Source organism: Odontesthes bonariensis, chromosome 24 (assembly GCF_027942865.1).
Source record: "Odontesthes bonariensis isolate fOdoBon6 chromosome 24, fOdoBon6.hap1, whole genome shotgun sequence".
Classification (NCBI taxonomy): Eukaryota; Metazoa; Chordata; class Actinopteri; order Atheriniformes; family Atherinopsidae; genus Odontesthes; species Odontesthes bonariensis.
The window spans coordinates 9,655,443-9,668,291 of record NC_134529.1 but is presented as its reverse complement, the minus strand read 5'-3'; the positions used below and the strand labels follow the sequence as shown (position 1 = coordinate 9,668,291).

The 12,849-nt window shown below is 39.5% G+C and overlaps 1 protein-coding gene across 2 annotated transcripts in view; it reads right to left on the bottom strand.

Annotated features, from left to right (window-relative positions):
* slc24a4b (solute carrier family 24 member 4b) overlaps positions 1–10,783 on the bottom strand; it is a 37,299-nt gene extending 26,516 nt beyond the window's left edge. Inside the window, exons 1-2 of one of the 2 annotated variants that reach the window (XM_075459436.1) lie at positions 9,925–10,783; positions 2,536–2,640 (exon numbers count right to left, since the gene is read on the bottom strand). In XM_075459436.1, coding sequence (XP_075315551.1) covers positions 2,536–2,640; positions 9,925–10,087 — 268 coding nt within the window. In that variant the 5' untranslated portion in view covers positions 10,088–10,783. The remainder of the gene's footprint in view (positions 1–2,535; positions 2,641–9,924) is intronic. The other variant, XM_075459435.1, reaches the window with a different exon arrangement.
* Positions 10,784–12,849: the final 2,066 nt, after the last annotated feature.

The following is a 12,849-nucleotide window of genomic DNA, read 5'->3' as shown; positions in this document are numbered from 1 at the left end:
ATGCTATCCTAAATCTCTTTGCTGCCAGAACATTCTAGCTATAATGCTTCATTTTCATACAGCTGTACTAACTGGGATTAATGTCAAGGAGGCCCAGAGAGTAAGTGATCAGCCTCTGAGAGCACCAGTATGGATAATATATATTAAAGTAGCATGATATAATATTGCCTTTGTGAAATGTGATCATTTTGCATTAGGTTAAATACCTTATGTGCTTTTAGTAGATTTTTTTAATTTATTTTTTAAATCAACCATAGTTTCACCACTGCAAACCCACATAACAGCTTAGTGCAAGTGTAGTTGTATCTGAACTTTGCAGATGAAAAAAAAATAAAGAAAATAAAGAATAAGTCAACCTTGGTCTAAAATAAACCTATATACTGTTAATGAAATCATTAATCACAGAGGATGTGGCTATAAAATAAAAAAATATTGATTTACATAAACCTGAAGGTTGACAAAGAAATAAAAGGGTTCAGGCATCATCAGTCCATACAATAGATCATTTTATACTGTGGCTACTCTTCCTAGAGTGGAATGTGAATGTAAAAGACGAGGATAAAAGAACACTTTACTAAAGACCTGAAGGAAGCACTGATGTTCATGAGTCACATGCAGATTGTGATGCACTGTTGCGTGGTAAGACACCACTGAGCAGCTTGACAACACTTGAGAAATACTTTGTTGACTAAGGTTGAATTAATGAGGAAGGGCAAGCAGCATGGTATGAAATTAGTGCTGCCATCCAGTCAAGATAAGAAGAGCAACTTGAAATCTTGCCTTTGCCGAGCTGATGTAGAAGTGTTCTCAACACTTGCTTTTCAACTCAGGTGGTCTTAAGTCTGCAACCATGACAGGATTATTCACATGAGTCATATGATAAGCTTACACCGACAACATAGGGCAGTAGCCGGATAAGAGGAGCCCAAAAAGAAATGTGTGGAATGTTAAGTCCGGTCTTGTGCCTCGGCTGCCGAAGATATTTCAATGAGAGGAAAGGAGGGGAGAGAAGAGAGAAAAAAAAAAAAAAAAAAACGAACACTTCAAGTACAAGAAGAAAAACTAAGCACACAGTGGCGTGTTTAAGAACTTCAGACCAACGTGGCACCTTTGGAAAGAATCAATTTAAACAGTCACTGTGCGATTCAGTGTCAGTGATGTGAAAACTGCTTATTTTTCTTGTTTACACAAAGAGGTAACAAAGCCGATTTCCTCAATTCTGCCCGCTGTGACTGATAGTAATAGTCCATCAGTCCTCACTGGGTCAGTAAATTTAACATTTTAAATTTCCTCCATACCGTCTGTGCCCTGATATACTTTGTCTGCTAGGTAAATGCTAAGTGGTGGCACAAAATTTTGAGATGTATCATGCAAGCCTTATATTTTCAGAGCTTAAATGCATCAACAATATAAAGAGAGAAAAACAAAAGTCACTTATGATTTTAGAGTATTTTGTCATCAAAAAGCAGGTAGTCCCTATGAATTACAAAGTGGCCAAATGGCACTCAACTTCTAGCCCTAGCAGCTTCATTGTCATTCTTTTCCCACCGAGTCATGCAGGGTCACACAAAGCTCGTGTGAGTCAGTTTGAGAAAAACAAGACTGGTCAGACTGAAGCAATTCAAATGACACGAAAACAGTTGGACAAAGTGACATTCCTTGGCATCACCAAGACTGTTTGTGTGCCATTTAAAAAGTCAAGAATTTTGTAGAAAAGGAGGAAGGAGAAAAAAAAAAAAAAAAAAAAAAAAAAAACACTTCCAGCCCAAAAAGATGGAGTTAACAGAATGCTGCTCCATTAAATGTACTAAAAATGATATAACAAATACTTGACCTTTTAATACATTTTGTTATTCAATACAAGTCAGGTCATCTATACTGAAAAATTCAGTGGCAGCATGCTAAATGCCTTACCTTTGACTGTAAAAGTCAGACCCTGAATGTTTTTATAATTCTGGACTCCAGCAAAAGGATCACAAGATCAGTCCTCAGAGCATAAATTTTACTTAAAATGCATTCAAAGTAAGAAAGTACTGGTTTGCAAGATCACCAATGCATCAGTTTGGTAAAAACATAAGTTTGAAAACAACATATGAGGGATTAAAGTTATTTCAAAGCTTGTCAATTCATCTGTCGTCATAAATGTATTCAGGGAAACAATTAAGCATCATAATGTACATTCAAGTACTTTTAAAAAATAAAAACTGTACTAGAGTACACCATTTACAAAGTACAACACAATTAGCAAACCTTGACAGATGACGCACACGCAGAAAATGACAAGTTACACAAAAGGGAAAAATAACTAATAACCAACTTTCACCTTTAGCTGACACTCAACTGCTCGAAGTCAACCTGCATCCACCTTCTCGTTGCCAATTTGGTCTGCCATTTTGTGCATGTAATTAGCAGAGCTTTTTTGGTGGGAAATTCAAGCCGCTTTGTCTGGGAGTGTAACTGATGTAAGAAATACTAATGTTTTGTTTTTAAAAAAAAATAAATAAAAAAAAAAAAAAAATTATAAATATAACGTACCTGGTTCTGAGCAGTTCTGAGCCTCCGTCTCATTTTCCAATGAAGCCATTAGCCGTCTCCCCCAGTGTTCAAGGTCCGGATGTCCCTCTACAATCATTCCATGCCCTGAAACAGAATGTAAAGCGCTTTGGTTATCAAACACAAAACATCTCCAGTAAGCTTGCAGCAAATTCTACAGTGTACTGGATGTTAAATGCAGTTGCAGCATTCCCTTTAAAAAAGGTTTTTCCCTTTTTGTTGAAGGAAAACCTTGAAACTCCATTTTGCAGTCAAAACTAACATGGCCGATGATGCACAGAGCATGTTTCATGACCTCGAGCATCCATGATCACGCTCATTAATCCAAACAAGGTTTGCTTTTCTTTAATCCTTTAAAAGTTCTCATTTATGTAGATGTGACATTTTCATCCAGCAGCAATAACACGTCAAAATGCAGCTGTGCCATTATGTTTTGGGGGTGAGAGCTTCATTTTTCATTAAACTCCTCTTAAGCCTCTGTAATGAGGACAGAGGAGAAAAATCTATTATGTAAAACTCAAACACGCTGAGCAGCACTTTAAAGTTGCAGTTTTCATAAAATGTAACCATACAAAGACAATGGAGGATTGAGGAACAAGATGAAGAAAGCACTGCTGTGCGCACAGTTATGAGTCGCTCACATGAGAATACCCCGAGGACTGACAGGCTGTGTTTAATTCATATACAGCTCATTTATCAATAGTTCCCCTCTGCCAGTCTTAAAATTTACAGATTATGTGATCATTGTGAAAGACTCACATGGTGTCGGCAGGTCCCTCTGAACATGTGAATGTCCCCTTGTGATCGCAGTCACTAGCAAACTTCCCTTGGCAATTATATCCAGGAAATAACACTACATTAAGCAGATTTTAAACAATGAACCAGACCAATAAAAATTCACCACAATTAGTTTGCCATTTGACTCATGGAAACACAAGTGTCTGAAGCTAGGCTTCATAGATTTTAAGATCAATTAATTGATCAATATTTGCTTTATAACGTTTTGGAAAATTGAGCCCCAAGGCTGCATCAAATTACCCATTTTGTTCAGTCCAAAAGCTAATGTAGTCAGTTTAATTTCACTAAAGGAATCACTTTGTGCAAGATTAAACTAAGAAATGTGACTTTTTTTGCTTCATAAGCGACAGATTAATACATTAAGACGGATTCAGATCAATCAACTACTTCCCTTTGGCCACAGCAAATTAGAACAGCACATTGCACTGTTCAGCACAAGCTGTGAACACAAACGCAGGTCAGGCTTTTTGGTGCAAATCCATTTAAATAATCCTGAGAGCCAGTAGACCCTGTTGACCCCCTGACTGTGACCCAAAACACCCATTTCAGGATTCCTTCAGAACATGTATGATTCTACAGTCCATTTCTCTCTTTATAGAACAATTGTCATTTTATAGGAAAAGCGCATTAACTTAAGCCCCTCTTGTGCAGTATTTCAGATGGACAATAGCGAGGACATTGACCAGCATCTGTGCATACAGATGTGTTTGACAGATGGAAAAAGAAGGGAACAAATGGTGCAAAGTTCACCAGTGGCCCTCTGAAAGCACCATTTTTCTAAAATGTTCTGAATGCCCTCTTATTGTTTTAGTTTTTTCCCCACCTGACCGATCTGTGACATTTACCCACTTTAATTTGAACCTTTGGGATCTGCCAAATATGGTCCAACTCTTGCATCATTAGCAAAGACTCTCCACATTAACAAGGCGACCCATTAGAAATTGCACAAAATTTATATAGACTTCAGACTTGCACAGAAAAAATATCTGTGAACCTTGCGTGGAAGGTCTAAGATTTTGATAAAGGGTTGGTTAAAATGAGTCTAAATTTACTTTGGTTATAACGGGCCAAAATAACTATAAATCACATTTTCTTTTCTCATTGGAATAAATAGATACAGGACCTTCTGTAAGTCTCAGAGGTGGGTCAGTAGAAGAAATAAAAACAAAATGCAGTGAACCACTTCTGGGAGTCATCTATACCAATGGCATATCTTTAATAATCTATAGCTCTTCAAATTATCTTAATACCTGCAAAAGGAGCATCAGTGCTTCCTTTTTCATCTCATTTAAAACAGGAAAGACTGGACCGTCCTTTATGAAAGGAAATTCATATAAAAATGTCATATTTATCCATGCAAATCAGTAAATGAGGACATGAAGCTTCTAAAACTTCCAATTCCATTTTTAAACAACCAACCTTGATAAATATTTTATATTACAGCTTATTATACTAAGGATATGATATAGCCTCCATGTAACATTAGATGAGGCGCAGAAGCACTTTTAGTGGTAGTTATAGCACTGCAGACCCACATAGCTTAATTAAAGTGTGTTCAGAGTCTCATTGCAACACTATTGTCCTCCAACTCCTTACAATTCCTCCTACGGTCTTTTCTTAACCTCACATTTTCCGAGGACAACAAGGAAAACAGGAGAATTTTTTTTCTTTTAGATTTCCTTTTAAATCATTTCTACCCCTCATTTCTGAGCACTGTCACCAATAAATCCAACACCAAAATCTCCCTTAAAAAGAAAAAAGGCTATTTGGCTATGCCCTTCCAGCAACCCATTGACTGTAAATCAAATGTTTAGCTCATGTTTTGGTCTCCAGCAGCAGGGTGGGGGTCTATATTTCAATTTATTTAGAAAAGAATATTTTAGTCCAACATTGTCTGACTGAAAAGTTCAACAGCCTGAAGATCAGCAGGCACTGGATAAACAGATTATACACTAGGCGACCTCAGCTGCTTCCCACAGCTCTCCCATCCCAAAGACCAAACCCTCCAGCCATCATGGCAACCTGCTCTTTTTAAACCAGCTCACCGTCACTCCTCCACTGTCTCTCAACACCCTTTTACTTTATTGCAAGAATAGCTGGGATTTAATTTAGGAAAATTGTCCCTCTAACTGCCATTTGTACTAGCAGTTATGTGGAACCACATGACCACAAACTACAAGATTTCTGCCTTTAAAACCTGTGACATTTCCTAGAAGGTTAAACAACACAGGAGAAATGCATGCATGAGCCGTTCTGCAAGCCATGCTCCCATTGCAATGCATTTGAAAACATGTGATTCGGTCAGCACCTCTGGGCAGCCTCTTGTGGGAATGATGTCACTAGCTTGTGCTACATCTAATTTCTTCCCCCAGCCCAGTTCACTTGTTTCCATTGACATCTCTTCAAATACTTGCATTTTGGCATTGTGAAGCTCTTAAAGAGGTACCATTAACACCCATTACTCATCATTAGCTTGTTAGCAGGAATTATCACAAATCTTTAAGTCTTCGAGTATTTTAGCGAGCAGGGAAATGAGATAAAATTACTTTACTTCTAGAAAGGGTTCTTAAAGCCAATTTAAAGGAGAAAAAGAAAAAAGGATCCCTGCTTTTTTACAGCAATACATCTGAATTCTTTTTAAGAAATTTAATGAAGTAGGGGTCATTTCGGTGAGTGGGAAATTGTGACGTACGTCAGTCATTTTGATCCTATAGAATTTTGAATTAAGTATACTTAAGGTGGTGATTAGTTTGGCATGTATAGTATATAAACATTTTTTTACTCTTTTATAGAGCATTAAACGGTCGGTGTAACTTGAATGACTGAATGGATTTATATATATATAGAAATAAAATCAATAAAAATAGTTGAGCTGTGACAAGTCAGTTGATAGAACAGATGGGTAATTAAATCTGGAGCACGTGACAACAAAAACAATTACACTTAAGTATTTGCCACACAACTTCCCACATTGGTTATCAAGTCCATCAGTTACAGGTAAATATCTGCATTTTGAAAAAAAAAAAAAAAAGTTTGGAACCTTTATGCAAAGCAAGGTTAACATATCTATGGTATGTGTTCCTGAAGTGGCTTCACCAAGTCTTTTTTTTTTTTTTTTTTTTAAAAAAGAGATTATGCTAAATGGTATCACAGCTGGTTTTCCTACTCGAAGAGCACATTCATGTAAAAGGAGCGATAAACAGCAACAAGAATCTGGATGTGCACAGTCCTAACAAGAACCTACCACAATGCTTGATGTATAATGACTTAAAGAATATATTCCAAATCGTTGGCAGTTTTAGTCATTGGTATAGATTTCTAAAAATCAATTCCATCCTGAGAAACAAGGTTCCACTTAGATAAATATTTGGTTAAGGATACTTCATTTACAGTACAAATATCGCTTGAATATAAAAAAATAAATAAGGGAAATTTAGGATTTGGAACAATCGTGTATAACAACTTTGCTCGTTTGTCAGTGGAGGGGGGACTGACATGTTGCACGAGTTTAATAAATGCAGCACAGGATGTAGTCAGGAGGTCGGTGTAGAAGGATGGATTGATAACACATTGGACTTCATTGTGGCAGGCATCAGTTTTTTTCAAACCATAAATTCTCCTTACCAATGCATGTTTATATTTAATAAAACCAACTTTAAAGTTATAATGAAAGGGCTGGTAAGGTCCTATTCAATTGAAATTTACAAATGTTTCTGTTATTCAAGAACCAAAATAGACACCACTCCAAGGTAAATGCAGTACCAACTCATCTGGGCTTTATGGCCATCTTGCATCGACTTAACAATTTTCATGTGTTCATAAATTTGTTGTCCATCTTGAAAACAATTTTTCCACTGACAGATCAATTTATTTATCAGAAACTTAATTGACATAACACCCTCACCCTTTGTTTTTCCAAAATTTTCAAACTATCACATTCCAAATTCTAAAGTTCCCCTCAAAGTGTGTGGCCAATAAAGAATGAGTCAACTTAAGATTAAAAAAGAAAAACATTTTCCTGAAATTGTTTTTAATGTATTAATACCTGCGATGTCTAGTGCATGACCAACACAATAATAATAATAAATAAATAAAACACTTCAATGTCATTTTAAGGAGATGCATAATGTAGCCTATCCCAAACATCTTTCTCCAAATGTAACCTGGCTGGTTTGTACCCAAACCTTTACCATAGCATATAAGGCTACTCCATGGAAATGTTTAGTTTGTGGCACATCGGGCACTAGTATCACAACCAATAAAGATAACATATTGGAAGACCTGTTAGGAAATGCACACTCCGTTTGGCAGATTCATGCAAAGTTAACCTGAAATAAAATATTTAAAAAAATAAATAAAAAATAAAAAATGCTTTAGAGAATCTGTGCAAACGCACTAAAATGGAAGACAGTTGTAACTATCACACTAGTTGACTTTAATGAGCATCAGAGACAAGCAATAATATTCTAGTAATGTCATCCTCCAGCTTTGTTCGACCAGCCCAGCAGGGAGATGGACAAAGTACAACCATCCATCAATCTTCCCATGCTGTGAGCATGCTCGCCTCCTTTTTGCCAAACACAACCCCAGCTCATTTTGCACACCTACAGCTATCACAGTCAGCCTGCTGCAGCGACCTGTCAGAGCTCAGTCCTGCCCTGCCTCTCAAACACCTGTGTGGAGCTCTGTCACACGTGCATGCACGCAGTGCAATCAGTATGCGTGACAGCATGTTGAGCCCCACCCCGTACATATTGCATCCCATCTATCTGGACCCACCCACCACGTTATCATCAATCAAAAAAGGTGGCCAGAACGATGTATGGGTTTTAGTGCAACATGACAAATGCTTGTTTTGATGTCTGCAAGATGAGGGGGCCACAGCAACTCAATTATAGCTTTGATTATGGTCACATTTGGGTCTCTTGGTTCAGAGGACTTCACTTTCTCCCCTCTCAAGCATGTCACCTTAAAATACCACCACTCAGCAGCTGATGAAACAGGCTGAAAGGAACACTGTCATATGATGATCACTGAGTGCAAACTTGACCGAAGGGGGAATACTCTGGCTTCCAGACCCTGCCTTTTGAGACAAGAGATTTGCTGTCGATTGTATGATATCACTCCCGAATAATCTTTTAAGCCTCTTCTTTTAATGTAATTAAAACTCCCAATAAATCCGTCAGATCTGCACTGCAGGCAGGTAGTTTGTGGTGGATTCAGTCACTCTCAGCCCAGAGGACTAAATGTTTCAGATTGACTGATCTGGGGACAGGGTCGGAGATTTAGGCTATTATTTGAAATTAGGCCTACTTTGAGAGGAGACGCATCAAGCATTTATTTTTAATGTCAAAAATAAATGCCGATTCAAATGCAGCTCCGTCTCCCCTGTTGCTAAAAATATTATTTCTCTTAGCCCTGAACAGTCTCACTGTTCCCAATATGTGAGAAGTACTGTCAAAGGGGTGCGTTTCGTCTCGTTAACCTTTGATCCTGGTGGTGTGTGTCAGACATCATTCTTCACCGACAAAATGTCAAGGTTGGCCATTAGATTACGTAACTGAGCGTGAGGCTGTGTGGGATGCTGGGCCTTTGCACGAGCTCGCCGTAAGAGTTCTGACACGTGTGCACGAGAGAGGGCATGATGTTTGGACTGTGTGCTTGTGCACGCGCGCCCATTCGGCACGATAGACCTATTAGAATCGTTCGTTCAGTGCAACTCGAACATTAGTCCGCCGATTAATATTGCAACATCCGGCGAATCCAATGCAACCCAGTGTTTACACCCCCCCACCCCGAGTGATCATCGGTGGCCTCTGCGTAAAAATCGGCATCCCTCGATCGCCATGCGGAAGCAGGGAGCGTGATCGCCTTCGTAAACCAGTGTGTGCTCTGGTATGTGCGTGTGTGGAGCCCCGGGCCAGACGCGATAATGCCAGCATTAACTGTGATTCTTGAGGCTCCAGTGTGCTGTTACAGACGCGCCTGTTGCCAAAACTGCTCATTTTGACAAGCAAAAAAAACAACATTAAATAAAAAAAGGCACGAACAAATTTCTAATTCACATTCCCTTTAGTCGATTTGATTACCTGATCCTCGCGTGCGCGTGGAGCATAAGGTGCATGCACCGTAATTATGAGCCTGGCTCTAAAATTTAAAAACGTGCCGCTGCCGCGACGCGCACACTGCGGCATACAGGCTCCCACAGTCAGAATTTTTTAAAATGCTGTGACCCAACAACAACATGTGCAGCCGACTTTGCCCAGTGAGTGATCTGAGCAGAAACACCAAATGCACGATCTTTTGAATAATCCACCACACTTCAACACGGAAAGGACAGTCTGGTCTATTGTTTAGAGATGTTCCACAAGGGAAATTAATCGCTTGTCCTTTTAGAATTTAATCGTTTTCATCATTTGCCCTTGACATTACAGCCTGCTGGTTCGTTTCTGTGATCAATGTGAGGTACCTCGGTGATGCCAATGTGTGAGCATGATTACACTGCAGATGTCTGAGCCGCTCTGCTCCGTCCTCAGCTCTATGTACCCCGGTGGATCTCTTCCCATCACTCACCTGTCTTGGTTAACAGCGCCGACATGCTCCATGCCACGAAGAGGACACTGCAGATAAAGCACACCTGGACGAATAACATCTCCCGCCTCTTGCGAACTTTAAAGATCTTCGCGATTATTGTCTTTTTGGACGGGCTCACTGTGTCGGTGTCGTCCCGCTCCATGCTTCTCAGCTTGTTCGGCCGGCGGCCACTTTTTGCGTCCTTGAGAGCCGAAGTAACTACCGCCCCGCTTGCCTCTTCACACGGAGCAGAGCCGGAATGTGGTCCTCATTTCAAGCCGTCCAGACTGCAGATGGGGAGTAGTGAAGCGGATAGTTTTCCCCCCTTTCTCGTCTCCGCCGCTAAGAAGATGCCTTTCAGCTGCTGGGACTGGTGAACAGGGGCAATGACACGGCGGTCAAATTCCGATATAGGTGTCCAAATCAATTCAGCAAGGCTCCTGAATTTGGATTCTGTAAGAGGATGAGTGTGGGAAGGGATCTCATTGCAACATGCATCCTGTCCCAACATGCATATCAGCTGCACTATTCTCTATCCGCTGTGTAGTTTTCTGTTTAGCATAAGATGCGTCAGTGTCCAGTCGCAAACGTGAAATCTCTCAGCTGCGCCTTATCGCAAATCACACCTGCGCCTGTTAAGTGAAACCAATCTGTGCTCATCAAGGTTAATTGTTAAATTCGGGCGGCCGTCGTGCCGTTCGCTTCCCCCTCCACATGAATTCCTGTTCAGTTCAGTGCAGAGCAGCAGTGCTGGTGATGAGAGCGGACTATCAGCTGCGCCCTTCACCCCCTCCACCTTCACTGAGACTGGGCTCCTTTAACTTTCCTGACAACTGCGTGTGCAAACAGCCTGTAAAAAAAATTTCATTCCTTTATCTCTCCATTGGGAAAGCACCGGACAGGCCCACATCGATCACCCCGCACCCTGGTGTCCTGTGATCTTCACATTATTTGGTGGTGCCTTGAGGTTTTTAGGCTGCAACGAGGCAACCCCTTTCATGCTACTTACGAAAAAGCCTAAACAAAATAAATAAATAAATCTGTCCATATTCCTCTGCTGCTGTGTTATGAAACCAAATCCAATATCTCCCTGCGTTCTGAGCACATCTCCTTTAATAACTGCTGTCACCTGCTATCCTCATTTTGATATCACGGTGAATAATTGAGGTTATAGATCCTTCAGCTCACAGGCATCAATGCTTCAGTCCCCACTCAAATCTAAAACCATGAAATACTTTCTAATGGCCTGAAGGGTTTCTTGTGCCAAGATTATAATGGCTTTCGTTTTTTGCTCTTCAGAGAATTACTTCACATAAACAGGACTGTTGCAATTGTATATACCAGAAATTAATAATCTAATGGGGACTTTTATGTCAGTGGTCAATTAAATGTGAATAAAATATGCCCTGTTGTGAGTGATGATTGTAAAGCAGTCAGTTAAGAAAAATGTATATTCAAAAAACGTGAAAGAACATGGGCATTTTTTATGATACACATGTCAAATCCAATTTCCATACAATGATGAGTTGAATTGGATTTGGGTTCAACATACTCTTAACTAATGTTTGATAGTTGGCAGCCCTACAAGTGAGTCACTAATATACAGGCCATCTGAGCACTCTGCAGAGTCCAGTGGGCCCTATGTGAATGATGTTGTCACCTGGATCTGTCACTGTGTTGCAGGTAAAAATAGGTGGCAGCTATTTGATGGAATACAAAGTGCAAGAAAAGATCAATATGTAATTTAATGTTGAGTTAAAGACAAAGCACCACATCAATATCATCCATCATTGTCTCCATCAACACATGGAATAGTGTGATTTAAAGTTATATTTGTTCAAAGGTTCCCATGAGTACATAAAACTTTGTTATTGGTGAGAAAAGCTCTTTTCCCAGCATGAATATTACAAACACAGCAACAAAACAGAAATGTTTCAGAAACACAACCAAATTTTTACTCAAAGTAGCAACAGAACACATTGGTATTTTAGGTAACACTGATATTTCAGGACACGAATAAACAAAAATCATAACTATTCACAAAACAGTTTATTTTCATGTTGTTGGGCTCTGTAAAATGTAGCTGGCTTCTGTATCTTGTCTTCTAAAATGCTGTTCTTTATGTTTTACTCATTGTTTTGTTTCCTGAAATGTTTGAGTTTGATTTTGTTGTGTTTAAATAACTTGTAAAATGTTTTTCGGGGGTGGGTATTGTGCTTTGTCAAATGTTGTGTTTTGCATCTCAAGACTACGTTTCTGCTTTAAAAGTCTTTGAACAAAATTAAGAAAATGTTTCTATTTTTGCCAAGTTTGCTGAGAACATCAGCTTAGCTTTAGCAGAATTAGAGGTAAATAGCAAGCCGAAATCTGTCCAAAGGCAATAATTAAATAAACTCCAACAACCAACACCTCTTAAGTTCACTAATTAACGAGTAAACTTATGAGTTATGAGTGGCCCTATAACCAACCTGTTGGCTGTCGCTTCATATTGCCTGTGCAAGCAAAATACGGGAAACAGACTTCTCTATACTACAATAAAATGTCAAACTATTTCTACAACATTTCAGTGCAACTTTTTTCCTACAGTTAAAAACAACACAGCAGTGTTGGAGGACTTGTAAGGCTGCAGAGTGCAGGCTGCTCCTGCTGCCTCCAGGCCTGCTGCAGGTCACCTTTTCTGCCAAGATAACAGACAGGAAATCTGCCTCAGACTAACAGCTGTCTACACGCTCAGGTTGACAAAGCTTAAACAGTATGTCAACATTTCACCATCACCACTGCTTTCCACTTAAACAAAAAAAAAAAACAGCATGTAAGGGTCAAAAGCCCTCAATCTCATGTAGACGACGGTTATGTAAGATCAGGACTTTCTCTGTTGGTACAGAACGAGGCAGTCCTCCAAAATCATTAGCCGTCATTTCCAAG